Source organism: Adiantum capillus-veneris, chromosome 22 (assembly GCF_014529385.1).
Source record: "Adiantum capillus-veneris isolate H3 chromosome 22, ASM1452938v2, whole genome shotgun sequence".
Lineage (NCBI taxonomy): Eukaryota > Viridiplantae > Streptophyta > Polypodiopsida > Polypodiales > Pteridaceae > Adiantum > Adiantum capillus-veneris.
The window spans coordinates 102109423-102127031 of NC_140952.1; the positions used below are offsets into that span (position 1 = coordinate 102109423).

The 17609-nt window shown below is 42.4% G+C and overlaps 1 protein-coding gene across 3 annotated transcripts in view; it reads left to right on the forward strand.

The window, feature by feature from the left end:
- Positions 1-11868, forward strand: part of LOC147429925 (kinetochore protein) — a 106296-nt gene extending 94428 nt beyond the window's left edge. The window contains exons 11-13 of one of the 3 annotated variants that reach the window (XM_086496114.1): positions 10867-10958; positions 11062-11171; positions 11568-11868. In XM_086496114.1, coding sequence (XP_086352240.1) covers positions 10867-10958; positions 11062-11171; positions 11568-11661 — 296 coding nt within the window. In that variant the 3' untranslated portion in view covers positions 11662-11868. Of the gene's footprint in view, positions 1-10813; positions 10959-11061; positions 11172-11567 lie in introns of those variants that run through there. The other 2 variants (XM_086496113.1, XM_086496115.1) reach the window with 2 other exon arrangements.
- Positions 11869-17609: the final 5741 nt, after the last annotated feature.

Below are 17609 nucleotides of genomic sequence, written 5' to 3' on the forward strand. Positions count from 1 at the left end.
GTCCAATTTATAGGGGAACTATTCCATTGCGTGCGGGAGCTTCTGAGACATGCGTAGACGTGTTTGCTCCGCTCAAAATGATGAGAAACAGAGAATTACAGCCTGCTGTGTTTTTTTGTAGGTTTAGGGTTTCGCACCTAAACTGCAAGGTAACGCCAAGGGAGCCTCGGGAAAGCCTTGGGTGCTTGTACAAGACAATTTAGAGAGATTTCCCGTGAGGAATCTTGTCTAATTCAAAGGGAAAGTGACCCTATAGGTGCAACAGCTTGAGGGCTACCCACATGAGTGATTGACACGTAAATTGGAGCGCAAAACAAAGAACTACAGCTTGCTGTAATTTTTTGCAGGTTTAGGGTTTTGGCTAGTTTTGATGCCTACAGGTCCAGAAGATTTGGGGAAGCTAGGGAATCAACAAACACGTGTTTTGGTGCAAATTGGAGGCCAAAAATAGAGATTTCAGCGTGCTGTAATTTCTCTGCAGGTTTTGTAAAGTGCTCTAAAGTGTGTGGAAGGTCACTGTTTACTTGGGATTTTGTTCGTGGAGACTTCTACTGTGGCTATGTTGCCGAAATCGGGTAGAGTAGGGAAATTTTAGCCCGATAAAAGTGGGACGGCTTGTAGAAGTTTACAGTTTTTTCTCGAGTGTAATAAGAATAAGGAAATACCAAAAGGGGCGCCAGTCTTTGGGGCCAACAAGGTGTCGCTGTCTGCTTGGAAGCACTTTAGCTCCAAGCCATGTTTTGTTTTCTAAAGATCGGGTGAAAGCTAAAGTGTACCGCCCTACGGGCCGGTTACAAACCTTCTTAGCACCCTCAATTACTTCAAACGGCGCCTTCCCTGTCGATGAATGAACCGTGTTGTTGTAGGCAAATTTCACCAAGGGTAAGTACTTTTCCCATTGATTCTTTTGATCCGAAAAGTAAGACTTCAATAAATCCAAGACCATTGAATTTGCTATTTCAGACTGTTTGTCTGTCCTTAGGTGGAATAAGGACGAGAACTGCAATTGCGTGCCAACGTTCTCCCAAATTGCGCTCCAAAACGAACTTGTGCATCAGGTCTTTGTCCGAGACTATGGACTTGGGCATTCCTTGTAACCGAAAAATCTTTGAGATGAACAGTCTCCCCAAATGGTGAGGCTTAATTGGTTTCCTTCGCGGAAATGAAGTTGGCTTGCTTGTTAAATCTGTGAATGACTGTCCAAATGCCGTCATGCCCACTTTGAGTCTTTGGAAGATCAAAAATGAAATCCATAGCAATGCTTTCCCAGGGGCAGGAAGGTATGGGTAATGGCTGTAGAAGTCCTGGTGCCGTATGCATGTCCTACTTTACCTTTTGGCATACTAAGCATCTGCGAACAAACTCGTCCACATCCTTTTCGAGCCTCGACCAATAAAAGTAACTCTCAACACCCTTCAAGGTGGTATGTATGTTGCGGTGGCCCGAAAATCGTGGACAATGACACTCTTTCAAAACCTTTTCCCTCAAAGGTTGTGTGTCACAACTACTGACATGTCAAGCCACTGAAGAACGGAGCCGACTTGCAGCTCTTGACCGAGGGGCCTAGACCCTAGTAGAAGCTACAGAGGAAGTAGAAGCAACAGAAGAAGTCTCACCAATACACATACACCCACACAGAATTGCGTAAAGTATAGTTGTACGAAATTTTGCATTTTACGCTGACATGCTGACGTGGCAATTGTGCGGAAGCGTGGATTTTGTGCTGACAGGTGCTGACATGGCAGTATATGGATTTTCGGGTTTTGCGTTAACATGTGCTGACGTGGCAGTGTACGAAATTCCTTGTTTTGTGCTAGCAGCTTTTGGGCAAGATGCTTTTTGGACTAGATGCTTTTGAGTTTGAAGCTTCTCATGTAACTGCTTTTCATAGGCCAAGGGCCTTTAAATATGTGCAGAGGGCTCACTCTTCCGGGTGAAGGTGTAGAGCATGAATAGCGGCATTGTACTGAGTTTAAGCAATATGAAGAAATATCGAAAGGGGCGCCAAGGTTTGGGGCAAGTGCTGTCTCGGGGTGGAATTCCATCACTCCCTGTGTTGTCTATCTTTTTCGGTTTAGTTGTTATTTAAGTGCTAAAGTGTGTTCTTTTCCGTTGGCATGTGGTGCCTGTCTAGTGACAGTGGTATCAGAGCTTCAGGCGTGTGCTTTTCTCAAAGCATACCGGTCCTACCAAAGAGCAGACAACAAGCTGGTGCTTCCAAAGTCTACACGAAATTATTTCATTAAAGAATCTTTGTGTCTCGACCACGTACTTATTAGCGACTTCTACCCTTACTTCATCACGCATCGAGCGCGCTCCCGTCTTCATCGCTCTGTCTTATAGGACATAAGCCATAAGGAACCCAAGACATGGCGTTCATGGATTCAACAAAAGATTTGCAGTTTCTTCTCGACGAGCTTCGCGACATTCTTTTGCGGCATCCTCAACAGAATCTCGCAATGCTGCAAAGTTTTCAATAGTTTCTAAAGTATATGTTACCTCCTCTGATGCCCCAAGCGGTATTTCCTCCTCCGGCACAAGAAAGTACGAGAGCTTCCAACCGGCAATCTTCCTAGTAGTCTGTTCAGGAATATGGTGCAACTATCTGACCTTGATCCAGTGCACCCGCCTTTGCCTTCACCTCCCTCACCACCACCGCCACCAAGCTACAATGGTTGGAGCCCATATGGGTATCCTTATTATCCTTACTCGGGATACGTGCCTAACCAAGTGAAAGATTTGAAGGATGGCGGCACGACAATCAAAATTTTCACCTTTTCCGGGATGAAAGATCGGAAGAAAGAATTGTAGTTCCTACAGCAATTCGACAACATCTATGTTTTGGGAACTATACAAAAGAATCCAAGATTTCTCAAGCAGCGGGATTTCTTAAAGATAATGCTATGCAGTGGTGGAGTTCAATCGCGACACAACCTCACGCTCCAAGGACCTGGCAAGCTTTCAAGATAGTATTTGTACGTAGTTATCTGACTTTTCTCTTTGAAGTCTGGATCTTGGCAGAATGGGGTAACTTGAAAATGCTTGCCATAGAGACCATGGACGATTATAACCAAAGGTTTCTTGACGTGTACCTACGAGTGTCCTTCTTTAAGTTCATTCCCTTGGAGGCCCAGTGCGAACAATACACCATTGGACTACCATCACCATTGTAGGAATATTCCTCAAGCAAGCCTCAACTATGCAAGAGCTTATGGACCATGCCGCGGTCGGCTACAAACTAATGAAGGGAAAGCTGGAGTTTACCATAGAAGAACCTCCAGCCACTACCAGAACTCTCGGCAACAATGAACAAATTCTTAAGAGTCTCATGAAAGTCAACCGCAAAGGCCTCGTTTGACGCCTTAACAACGAGACACCTTAGCACAAGAAGGCCCATGCTTTGGATGCTTTCAAACAGAGAATGGTGGTCTCCATCGCACTGATAGACCAACGGAGCTGACGCCCACATTGATGGTCGATAGAACCCCAGGGCCACTTCCAGGTAAGAGAGCTAGACCCGCTATTGGACTAGCTCCTGATATCTATGACATACGCCTTAAAAGTACAAATGAATTGTGTCGAGCATATAACAAAGTCAACAGCTTGAAAGCCCTTATTTTCTTTGACCTCGGAGCTACAGAGAACTTCATCCATCCAAAATTCCTGAATTAGATGCACTTTGATTATGCTGCAGAGGTTGGAGAAATTGAAGCCGAGCTAGCCATAGGGCAAACTCAGAAAGTGGTATCGCTCATTGGTGCTCTTCCAGTGACTATCCAAGATTAACATAGAAAAGCCGATTTCCACATTATGAAGTTGGGCAATTGCGACGTTCTCTTGGGCATGCCTTGGCACAACAAGAATGATGCGACTTTCCACATCCGGAACCGAACCATTATCTTGATGCAGAAGAACAAGCCAATCGTCTTCAAAGTTTGGCTGTCCGAACAAAAACCTGAATGAATTTTCTAGTTGTTTTGTAGTTAGATACTTTTGAACTCTGTTTAAGGAAGTATTGTTTGAAATTTGTTTGAAATGGATGGTATCTGTTTTAAACCGTCTTGGTGCCGATTTCAACTGTTTGACTTTGGTTTCAATAATGATTTCAATATTGGTGATTTTACTTCCGGGTGGAGAAGTGAGAAATATTGTTTTGGTATTGTCTGAACCTCGGAACGATGCAGACATCTGGGGAGTGTTTCGGTGTATGCTTGAAAACCTCCGAACGACACAAAAGGGATGTTTGGGAGTGTTTCGTTGTATGCATGAGCCTCCAAACGATGCAAGGTGCGGTCTGGGGAGCGTTTGGTTGTAAAAGGCCTCCATAACTCCCGGCCCGGACCTTTTTAGGTTATGCAAGAGTAGTGATGAGGGAGTCGTTGAACAACTCATGGCCCGAACCTGGATGGTTATTTGCCGGGGGAGTGTTCATTGGAGACTTTACGTTTCTATGTCTGTAACATGCATATGTGAGCATTTGTGTTGCATTGTGATGTGCCAACCACTGAATATTCCTTATTGGATGAGATACTTCTGAGAAACCAATGACCCAGGACATCAAGAGTTTCGATCTAGAATGAGACTCTTAATTGGATGAGATACTTTTGGGAAACCAACGCCCCAGGATATCAAGAGAATCAATCTGGAATGAGACTCCTTATTGGATGAGATTCTTCTGGGAAGCCAACGACCCAGGAAATCAAGAGCTCCGATTTGCAATGAGAAAACTGATTGTCCCTCGGAATGACCCTCGAAATTTTTGAGCTAACTTGAGTTGTTTTACAGATATGTTGTAATCGTGGACGATTACTTTCTTTCAAGAAGGGGGGATGTCACAAATTGTTGACGTGCTACGCCATTGAAGAACGGAGCCGACTTACAGATCCCGGCCGAGGGGCCTAAACCCTAGCAGAAGCAGCAGAAGAAGTTTCACCAATACACATACACACACATGATTGCGTAAAGATTGATGCCGTGGCAGAGATGTACGGAATTCCGCATTTTACGTTGACATGTTGACGTGGCAATTGTACGGACGCCCGGATTTCGTGCTAACAAGTGCTGACGTAGCAGTGTACGGATTTTCGCATTTTGCGCTGGCATGTGCTGGCATGGCAGTGTACAGAATTCCCTATTTTGCGCTAGCAGCTTTTTGGTAAGATGCTTCTGAGATTTTGAAGCTTTTCATGTAACTGCTTTTCATAGGTTTAGGGCCTTTAAATATGTGCAGAGGGCTCAGTCTTTGGCACTCTTCTGGGTGAAGGTGCAGAGCGTGAGTATCGGCATTGTACCGAGTTCAAGCAATGTAAAGAAATACCGAAAGGGGTGCCAAGGTTTGGGGCCAGTGCTCTCTCGGGGTGGAACTCCACCACTCCCTGTGTCGTCTATCTCTTTCAGTTCAGTTGTTATTGAAGTGTTAAAAGTTTGTTTAGTTTGTTCTTTTCCATTGGCACGTTGTGCCTGTCTGGTGACAGTGTAACACACAACATCGTTTTTCACATCAAATAGCCGTCTCGTATGGAATAGCCTGCAATTGTCTCTCCACTCTGTATCCGATGAAAGATATCTGCAAAATTAGGATATGTGGCCGATCTACCATAACCTCGAAGCTTCGATGATGTATCGTGAAAATAGCCAAAACCAAGGGCTTTCTAGACAACGCATCTACCACTAAATTCTTCTGTCCCTGAACATGGACTATCTCGAAATGAAACTGTGACAGGTTGTTAGCCCACCTCATCTGCTTGTCCGAAAGCTTCTTCTGCGACAAGAAATAGCGTAAACTCTGATGGTCTGTGAAGACGGTAAAATCAGCTCCGAGTAGAAAGTGTCGCCACTGTGTAAGAGCATGGATAACTTTCAACAGCTCTTTCTCGTAAATCTCTGCAACGAGTTCAGGACGTGAAAACATCTTGCTCTCGTAAGCAATGACCTGGCCTTCCTGCATCAAGATTGCTCCCAAACTGCGACCACATGCATCACAATAAACTTTAGCCAACACATGCAAAGGAGAAGCTATCTTTGCAAATGAATGAACCGCCGACAATAGAAGCACAAACCCAAAAAGCTTCGAACTTCATGAACATTCTTCAAAATGGGCCAATCACGAATGGTCTCAACCTTGGCCGGGTCCATCTTTACACCTTTCGCTGAGACGATGTGTCCCAAAAAAGTGTATCTTGGCAAGAAGAAAAAATTCTCTTTTTCGCATTTATTGAAGAAGATGGATGATGTCGTCAAAGAACGTGCCCACAAACGATTTGTACTCTGAAAATTTTGTCCATCACATGATTGAATGTCGCTGGAGCATTCGTATGGCATCGCCAAATATTCGTACAAACCAAAAGTCGTCCTGACAGCCATCTTGTAGATACTCCAGGAGCAATTCGGATCTGATGATAACCACTCTTTTTATCAATTCGGCTAAAGCAAGTAGAACCCTGAACTTTGTCGAGTATATCATCGATCCTCGGAATGGGGAATCTGTTCTGGTTCATTATTTCTTCATTTTACGCTCGGCCAACTCGGTAAGGTGGCCGGTTTAGTGGGGATTCGTTGTGTGATCTTTAGGACGAGGAGGAGGTAACTCAGCCTGGTAAGCTCTCAAAGAATAGTCAGCCTGAGCTTGCAGAAAATCTTGTCATTCTTTTTCGAGGTCTGACATATTTGATCTTTGATCATCATTCAGTCTTTCAAGAAGATCGAGTAAACAAAAAGATTGAATTTCATTAATTTGGAAACAGCCGAAGCCGATATCAATGGAACGGACTTGTCCTTCAGTACAATCTCTTTGCCCTTCTCATTCTTCAAGATGGCTTTCCTTGCCCTATAATCGACCACGACGTTGTTCTTGTGGAACCAAGGGATTCCTAGGAGGACGTCACACCCTTCCAAAGGCATGATATATGTAAAAGTCCTCGTACCCTAAATATTCCTAACAATGCAAACTTAGTTTGCCAATGACAGGTGTAGTGGCAACATCTTGTCTAGGTGCCTCTAGAACAGCCTCGGCCTGTGGCCCCATTTTTTCGGGTGTCATTCCAAGTCAAGCCGCCAATTCGGTGAAATAAAGTTTGCCTTGGCTTCTCCATCAAAGAAGATTAGGCCTTCTTAATCTCGTATTTTGCCCCATGCGTGGCAAAGTTCAGTGCTTTCATACATCTAATCCGGGTTGGTCCCCACATAATCTGGTACCAGTCCTGCTTTCGTCTTTCCTTTTCTTCTGTGTTCTTCGGCTGCTCTGGAACTCTCTGTCAGGAGGACCCATGTGTAATCTAGGGCTCTTTATGGCTTATGCCCAGTAATACAGAGTGATGAAGACGGGAGCGCGTTCGATGTGCAATGAAGTAAGGGTGGGAGTGGCTAATAAGTCTGAGGTCGGTATAGTATGCCACGTGAGCTGTCAGCGCGATTTGCGGGCAGTCCATACAGCTTTGCCATGTTAACATTACTTTCATAAATTACTTTTCCTTTGTCCCTTTGGCCCCTTCGAACGGGGTACCATAAGTTGGTTACATACCATAAGTTGGTCACAACTTACACAACTTATAACTTATGGCCTGTCATTTTCACTCGAATTTGTCCGTGTTGTCATGCCACATCATCACTTTGGGACAACGTCACAATTGCCCAACTTCATGATGTGAAAATCGGCTTTTCTGTGATATCCTTTGGATGGTCACTGGAAGAGCACCAATGAGAGGTACCATCTTCTAGGTCTGACCGGTGGCTTCTGGATGGATAAATTTTTTGGCAGCTCTTGGGTCAAAGAGTATTAGGGCTTTGAAGTCGTTGACTTTCCCATATGCTCGACACAATTCATTTGTACTTTCAAGACGTATGTCATAGATGTCATGTATGAGTCCAATGGCCAGTTTAGCTCGTTTGGCTGGAGATGGTCCTCGGCTTCTTCGACCGTCGACGCGAGCGTCGGCTCCATTGGTCTATCAATGCGATGGGGACAACCATAATAGTTTTGGCCTGTTTGAAAGCATCCAAAGCATTGGCCTTCTTGTGATAAGGTGTCTCATTGTTGAGGCCTCAAATGAGGCCTTCGCGATTGACTTTTAAGAGAATCTCAAGAATTTGTTCTTTATTGCCAGGAGTTCTGGTTATTGAAACTCTAGGTTGCCTTTCATCAATTTGTAGGTGACCGCGGTATGGTTCGTAAGCTCTTGCATGGTTGAGACTTGCTTGGACATACAATATTCCTGCAATGGTGAAGGTAGTCCAATGGTGTATCACTTGCATTGGTCCTCCAAGGGAATGAACTTAAAGGACTCTGGGAGGTAGACGTCAAGAAACCTTTATGTATAGTCATCCATGGTCTCTGTGGCAAGCATTTTCAAGTTGCCCCATTCTGCCAAGATCCGGACTTCAAAGAGAGAAGTCATATAACTACATGCAAATACTGTCTTGAAAGCTTGCCAGGTCCTTGGAGCATGCGGTCGTGTCGCGATTGAACTCCACCACTGCATAGCATCATCTTTAAGAAATCCCGCTGCTCGAGAAATCTTGAATCCTTTTGTATAGTTGCCCAAAGCATAGATGTTGTCGATTTGCTGTAGGAACTGCAATGCTTTCTTCCGATCTTTGAAAAATTTGATTGTCGTGCAACCATCCTTGAAATCTTTCGGTTGATTAGGCGTGTATCCCGGGTACAGATAATAAGGGTATCCATACGGAGTCCAACCGTTGTGGTTTGGTGGCGGTGGTGGGGGGAGGGGGAGGTGGGGGCAACCGTGGTGGCAAAGACGGTTGCACTGGATCAGGGTCAAATGGCTGCACCATATTCCTGAAGACTCCCTCGATCGGAACAGACGGCTGGGAAGGTTGCTGTAGCTCTTGTACTTCTTGGTGCCAGAGGAGGAGGTATCACTTAGGGCATCAGAGGGGGTAACATCTAATTTAAAAACTGTTGAAAACTCTACAGCATTGGAAGATTTTGTTGAGGATGCCGCAAAAGAATGTCGCAAAGCTCGTCGAGGAGAACGCCATGAACGCCATGTGGTACTCTACCGAATCCATGAACACCATGTGGTCTTGGATTCTTTATGGCTTATGCCCCGAAGACAGAGCGATGAAGATAGGAGCGTGCCCGATGTGCGATGTATGAAGGGTGGGAGTGGCTACTAAGTCTAGTGTCGGGGCACGAAGATTCTTTAATAAAATTTTGTGTAAACTTTGGAAGCGCCAACTTGCTCTCTCTGCTCTTTGGTGGGACCAGTATGCTTTTGAGAAAAGCACACGCTTGAAGCTCTGATACCACTATAACGGGAATGGGCACCATGTGCCGAACGGGCACCATGTGCCAACAGAAAAGAACAGTGCACAACTTTAAGCACTTCAAATAACACTGAATTGAAAGAGAGATGCATGACACACGAGACACGGAGTGGCGGAGTTCCACCCCAAGATAGCACTGGCTCCAAACCTTGGTGCCCCTTTCGGTATTTCTTTATATTGCTTCAACTTAGTACAAGCCAATACTCCATGCTCTGCACCTTCACCTCGGAAGCGGACCAGAGAATGAACCCATGGCACATAATTAAAGGCGGCCTATGAAAAGCAATTACATTCCCAAAAGCACTAGTGCCAAAAGCTGCCAGCGCGTTTTGCAGAAATCCGTACAGCTGCCACGTCATCATGTCAACGTAAAATCCGAGAATTCCCCATAGATTGCCACCTCAGCAGTCCAGTGTAATTTGCGGTTGGTCCATACAACAATGCCACGTCATCATTGCAAGAGAATTTGTGTGGGGGTTGTGCCTTATTATTATAGGTCCCATCGGATGAGGCTCTCTAAGTTGGTAAAAAACTTATGCTGCTGCTACTTCTTAGGGTTTAGATCTCTTGGCCGGGATCTGCAGGTTGGCTCCGTTCTTTAGTGGCTTGACACCTCAGCAGTTTGTGACACATTGTAAGTTAGAAATCAATATTCATGACACTAGCCACCCTTTTACAAGTCAGATTTCAGTGCCGATTGGCCCAACCATTTCGTGGCTACATGGCCTTCACTTTTGTGGGTGAAACTCTTGGCCATCAACCGTTTCACACTCGCCATGCAATGTCCAAACATTTGTGATTTCAAAAGAGGGTCCCAAAGGAAACCAACAAATAAAGTTAGTGTTTGTCACAGTCTCGTGACAACCCTCATTTATTTTTATGTTTTCTAGGCGTTGGACTAGAGTCACACATGGATATAACCTTTTGGTCTCATAGGTCATTTGGCCTATTGAGGACGTTAACATAACATGTCATCCCCCCGGCACGCACTGCGAGTGCATCAATGGTTTGTCAACACGAAGCTTTATGCTTGGCATAATTGAGTTGCATGGGAGGAACTCGGCTTTGCGAAACCAGTCCAAAGGAGGCGGCCCATTAGAGAAAAAGAATCTGTGTCTTCTTAAAATAGCTGTCTGCCATGATTACTATCAACATGTTTGTCCGTGTGACATCCAGCAAGTCTATGTCTAGGGCCTCCTGATTGGTGCCGCCGATGTTGAAAGATCTCTTAAGGGTTACATTGCAAGACAGATTATTTACTGAAGCTCTTGGGTGATTCATTATGGTTGGGCTGGTGTCAAATTGGAGCATTCGGCTGCACGGAGAGGAGTTTTTTGAGGAGTCGTCATTCCATGTATGTTTTAGGCCTGGAACTAAAACGTATCAAGGTCACCACGTAATTTCCCTTAAGCCAAAAGGATGTCTTTTCTCATAGATACCAGTAGAAACTTACCAGTGATTGTGTTACTAGAATAATTTATTATCTGCCTGTTGATTCCTCTTGGTCACATCTGTCTTTGTGGAGTAGGGTTGAGCTGAGGACTTTGTAACGTCAATTTTAAGGACTTCGAGATAATACAGGAAAGATCAGCTGCATGGATGTGAAGATTATCTCGAAGAGCTTGGAGGGCCGGCTTTCAGCATGTGAATGCAACATTCTTGAATGCTCTGAGGTTGTGTTCTTGTAATGTCTGTTGTTGAGATGAATTTACTGAAAGCATCGGAAAATTTGCAAGCATTACCAGAATGTATCTGAAGGAATTTCCTCTTTTGAAGGCCTATGACAAAGACTCCAGAAACTTGAAGGTGATGGTCATCTTCAACATGCAAGCAAATTCTCAATTGGAACTTGAATGTGGAACTATTGTGCGCCTTTACCCTCCCTGGTAAATACCATAATTTTTTTAATACTTTTCGGTACGGCAAATGCATGCAGGTGTAGAAGTATGATTATAAATTTTTTCACATCTAGTCTTGTAAGTACTTTGAATTTCAATCACCATTAATGGCTGCATCAACTTCATTCGCTTGAATTTTTCTTGCCAATTTTGGCATTTTATTTTTCACATGGGCATGGAGCAAGTTTCCATATGGGTATGGTTCAACTAACCATATGAGCATGGTTGCAACTATGGTAAATACATCACAAGTAATACCATAGCTTTGCACAATTTTTGACCTTAGCCGGGTTCATTGCCACATTTTATCTTTTGCTTTGTTTGTTGCTTTTAGGGTTCCAAATAAAAGTCTTTTGAGGTTCACGAATGCCTTCCCTTTTGCAGGCGTGAGGTGCTGGCTCTGAATGGAAGTGACGTTGTAAAAACGATACTCTGCACATATTTTTGCGAAGCTGTAAGCAATCATGAAACTAGATAGATTGAATTTAGGTTGTATATCGTTACTTCTCACTATTGATCATGTAATCTACAAGGTGAAAATTCACTATGGCCTACATAAGGCTATCGAGAAGAATTTCATAATAAGAGGCTTCCTTGTGAGAGAAAAATAGAAAGTGACATTAACATGTGGTATCACAATAAAAGATTATGTTTTTTGGAAAAAAGTGTAACAACGAACTATTTTAGTTACAGTAGATTCTAAAAGCATTAAAAATATTGATTGAAAAAACACTTGGAAGCATTGTATGAAATTGAAAAAAAAAAAACAAACAAACAAAGTGAGGTTGAGAAAGATTGTGTTTGACACAATACTCAATGCCCTTTAAAGAGAAATGTCAACACCCTCTCACAAGGGCCTAAAAGAAAAAAAAAAAGTTTATTATCATTAGCTTGCCATGTGGCACTGATTTGCAAGCTTTATCCAATGGTCAAGTGATGCACCCAAATCCAACCTTTATTAAGAACTATTTATGTGGTCCAAAATATGTTGTGTGATGAATGTTATTTTTATTGGGGGGGTGGGTGGTTTCTGGCGTACAAAAGGCCTTAGTAAAGCATGGAACTCTGGATAAAGCTTGTCGATTAGTGCCACATGGCAAGTTATTGATGGCAAACCTTTTAGCTTTCTTTTTCTTGTAAGAGGGGCATTAACTGTGTAAAATGCTTGCGTTGTTAGATGTAATTGACATTTGCTATCCTATTTCTATAACGAGGGGCATTGAATAGTGGGTCACGCACTCTCATCCTCTTATGTAGGCCATATTGACTTTGCCACCTTGATTATAACTTTTGTGTGGAGAGAAGAGAACTCAAAGTACACCACCATGAGGGATGTAGTATGCATCAAAAGAAAGCATCGTTACTAAAGCTCTTCAGACATCACTAGTTTGAAAAAAAGCATTTTTGCAACCATCCACAAATCTTGTTTATGGACTTTTCGAGAGGAAATTTTGAAAGAATGAGCTAATTTCCATAAATTTCATACTAATTTTCCCAACATCTAGGCAAAAATTTTCCTTTTCCTCTTCCACACCTGACAGTTTCGAATTATAGTGGCATGGTTGGAAGTATCACCCTATGGTCAACAAATAGGTCAATTGATTGGCTAGGAAATATTATCGATGTCTCCCATCTTTTTCGACTCTCTTTCATCAGCATGCTTGTCTTACAATGGTCCAAAATTGATATATGTCTGCACGTACTTGTAGATTGACTTTCAATTGTACACCATGAAGCAACAACAATTATCTCTTGCATCGTGACGGTGGTTAGCTTATCATGCTTGAAATTTGCATCACATTTGTTGCATTGATGTAGATTTTCACCTAAATTGGGACACCAAGACGTATCAGCACAAGGATTCAAATAGGATGGGTCACGTATAATGGCAACTCTAGCAAAGTACGGTTCCATTCATTTGAGTAGTCGACAAAAAGCAAGACCTTGGCCATTTATGGATGTGGTTTATACTTCGATTGTAGTTCGAATTCACATGTAAATATAATGTGTTAGCAAGATAAACTTTTTCAATGATGAAGAGAAAAGCAAATATGACCAGGCTTTTTGCTCTTGTTGCATTGCCCTCTTCAAATAGGAGATAATTAGTTGGCCATTGCTTACAAAAAAATTCCATATATGAGAGCGAGCTGGCCAATTATCTTCACTCATTCAAAGTCGTACTGAGGTTGCTTAGGTTGGGAAACGTAGGCATGGATTTTGTTTCAAGTTGTAATTAAAGAATAGAAGCTATCAGTTCGTTTGCTTTGAGTCACCTCATTTATATGAATTTTCTTTGTTGTTATGATGTGAAGGTGAAGTGAGATACCATGTGGTTGATATGGTGGATATGATGTGGCATTGAAGCATGTCCCTTGCACTAGAGGTGTCTCAGGTTGAGGGTCTTGGTGATATCAAGTTAGATGTCCAACCCTAAATGTTTATCCCTTTAGCAACAAATGAGATGTTGCTTTATAAAGGCTAGTGATTTTGGATGTGGAATTGGTTTGGTGCTAGGTGCTCCTTAGAGAGAGAGAGAGAGAGAGAGAGAGAGAGAGAGAGAGAGAGAGAGCACCTTGGGTTTTCACAAGAAAAGAATCTTTTATTAAATATACCGCTTTGGAGCATACACCCCAAGCTAAATGCTGCAAATGGTGATTACATTGAGGGGGTAATCAAATACAAATTCATGTCAAGGCTCTTCCTTACTTTTCAGCCTCTTAGACCCTCTTAACATATACAATAATTTTGCATGCAAGAGGCAAAAAATACTTCTCATATTGTGCCATGAGGGAAGAGATGAATACAGCTGCATGTGGTTATGGAATCTTGTATGTATGCAAATATAAGCAATGCCTTGCAAAAATAAATGGTAGGTGAAATTTGAGTTGAGATATGTACACATGATAAGAAGGGGAAACACAAGCCGTTTCGATAGCACAGATAAATGCAATGGAATTTGGGGTGCAAAAGAAATTTGACGATGCACTTACTATTGAAGTGGAGATTTAATGAGAAAGTGCATTAGGGAAAAGGATGCCTTGATTGAAGATTTGAAGGGTAAACTTGCCACATGTAAGAGTAAACTTGATGCAAGTGAGACAACCTAAAGTGGTACAATGGGTCCACATTCACACAAAGAAGTAAAAGAGTTAAGAGTAGAGTATTGGATTGAAGCCATGAACCGGTGCTCAACCTACATGCGAAACACAGTAAATAGCTAGAAATGGTGAAAAAGCAAAAATCTAGCCCTTCACCTTCTTCTCCTAGAATCGTAAAGGGATACATTGGAGGAGGATAATCCAAGAAATGTGCCAGCTTTGAATGTAAAGAGTTGCAAGATGGATTGAGGACAAGAGGCAAATAGAGAATGCATTGGTTGTATGCATAAATTGAAGACAAGAAAAGTTGCCCCATAGATGCCAGCAAAATAGGAAAGGATGCATCCATAGAGAGATTTCTTAAAATGATTTTCTTTTAAAATTTGGAGGAAAAGGGAGATTCTCTCACATCGATGTGGGAGGGAACTTTTTTTGGAGGAGGATCTCACTTGTGCTCAAGTAGTAGCACAACGAAAAGAATGCATGCCACATATTCTTGAGGCTAGAAAGACAAGAAAATAGGTTGTGTATAGAGATGGGAGTGATCATTGCAGAGAAATGGAGTGCATGATGTTGCACAAACTATGGGACCATGCTAAGGTTTGCATTGATGTTGTTGCAACTATGGGACCATGTGTTAAGTTTTGCAGTGTGGACATGTAATGGATTACTTGGATTGTATGTAGGGGCTTTTGATGAGACTTTTAGAGGACGAGTTATTGTGTTCTATATCTAGAAACTCATGGGTGTAAGACAAGGAGCTTACCCACAATCTCAAGGTATAGATAGGAATGAATGGCAACGAAAGATGCTCATGGAAATACTAGTAAAGGGTCATGAGGAGTTGCCATGCTTTATAGGGAATTATATCCTATTATGCAGATGGTATGGAGAGATGAGCATGCTCACTATACATCAATCAAAGTTCAGAAGAAGGATTAGCATCTTTACATTGCTTAATATGTTAATCCCAATGAAAAATTGCCTTATGTTATCATGTGGATGATAATGTTATGTACTAGAGAGTGGGAGATATCATGGGTTAGGGATTGTAATAGAAGGAATACTTCTTGTTAGGTTTTCTTTTTCGATACATCACTAGAGGATTTCATGAGTATGACCATGCAGATCTTGGCATCAACAGAATTGCCAGTGATGCATAAATCAAGGAAAAAATCTTATTGAGAGCTATACATAGGCTAGACATAATCAATGGCATGGCTAAATGGCCATCATCAAGAGAATTTACATGTTTCCCACACCGGCATGGTGCCAACTTTGGATTGTATACTCTCTTTGCTTGCTCTTATAACATGTATTTGAGAGTTGTCCATTTATCAAGACCTATTGAGGTTCCTGCAGAATGTGCATATTTATCTTTCATCATAGATTAACGCTATACTACATAGCCCATAAATAGCTAGTAGAGATCCTAGATACCAATTCTTTTTGGAAGATACATCACGTCTAAAATTCTGAGATCTTTAGATTGCTAGTGGAGTCCGATCCCCATGCACCTTTGATAGACCTTACAAACAAACAAGTTTAGCTATATTCTTCCCCACTTGTGATATAGTGAGACATGATAGTCACACGATGTATTTGAATAGCTGGTATGATGATGAGTGCCAAGAGAAAAGTTTCACATCCTTGGTGGGTTTCTCTCATAGATTTATAGCTAAAGTCAAAAGTGATTTAGTGTTTCAATCTTGAGAGTTAAATTTAATGTTCCCCACTTTAGGGATTAGGGAGGATAAGAAAGAGAACCATTCATGGTAACGACATGTTAATTACAATTTTAATCACTTAGTGGGAATTGGACTAGAGTGTAGACGCACAGTGATATAGAGCTAGCTAAGGCTTTTAATGAGTACAAAGAGGCTCATTATATAGAGCTAGCTAAGGCTTTTGATATGGTATCATACATGACATCATAACAGGCTCCAAATCAATCCAATTCCACTAGAGAACTTGTGGGTACTCTTTTAGGCCCTTGTATGCATTATTTTTAAGTCTAGGTGAGTCCACACCCTTTAGAAATGTCCCTCATGGGTACCCGCACACCTAAGGTGTCTTTCCCACATGCTACTACATGATTTTTACCACCTAAGCATATAGTAGACTATGATACATACCAAGAGATAGACTAAAGCCCACGAACTCCAACAACCCTCCCCTTGGGGTTTAGACTATTTCACCTCACAATTGTGATACACTCCAATCTAGGAGCTGACATCCGCAATTTAGGAGACCAACAAATAGATATCACTCCAATCCAAGAGCACCACTTCAATCAAAGAGCGAAGAAGAAAACCACTCCAATCTAAGAGCTACCTCAACGATGTTGATCCTTAGCCTTGTTTCACTCAGCGGTCCACAAGTCTCTAATTCAAGAGCTTACAAAAACGCTTCCCCTTGAATAATGTCGACAAGGCCAGGGAACAAGCTAATCCAAGATCATCCCAATGTGATTTCACTACAAGAGGTAGAGAAAACTTCAACTTTCTCACTACCACCCATTGTCCACCCTTCTACCTTATCTTCATCTTCTAGCTTTAGTGTTTCCTCATTTTTTATGTCGTTACTGTTGCCTTAGCTTTCTCATGAGCTTTATTGAATGGACATGCAAAGCTAAATAATACCCATGTGAAACAAATTACTAATGCTAATGCTCCTCCCCTTGAAGGCAAATCTCCCTTTTGGTTTCTCTCCTCACCATTCACTATGCTTTGGAGCAGTCAATGCACTTGGAGGCTCTCCAAGGTGAGTGTCTAGACTCCTTATAAGAGCATGATGATGATGTTATCCCCAAAATGGATAGATGTGAAAGCATACATTTTAGTGGTATTATGCTTGGTTCCAAATTTTTGAATTTAATTAGAGAGAGAGAGAGAGAGAGAGAGAGAGAGAGAGAGAGAGAGAGAGAATTGTGGGATTTCAAGCTCTTGGGAAGAGCCACTTGTTGCTCTAAAATCCTTTGAGTAGGCCTCGAGGGCTTTGGAGACATGCCTTTGAAGATCTCTTGCATGTGGGAAGGCCTCTTAATAGAGCACCTTGATGGAAGGCGGGAGTGAGCTCTAAGAGAGTCAAGACAAGCTTGCCTACGGGAAGCTTCTCTTTGGAGTAGTGAGTGCTTTAACCCTTTGGAAAGTGCTTTTCGGCACTTGAATGGGATCCTTGGAGGAGGGAGGCTTTGGTAAGCTGCCTCGTGGGAATGCTGCCTTGCGGACCAAAAGGGTAAAAATTGAAATGCTTGTGGCATCTAGATGCGAGGACTTAGCTTCTTAGCGGGTGAACCAGGGCCTTTATAATGTGATTTGAAATCCAA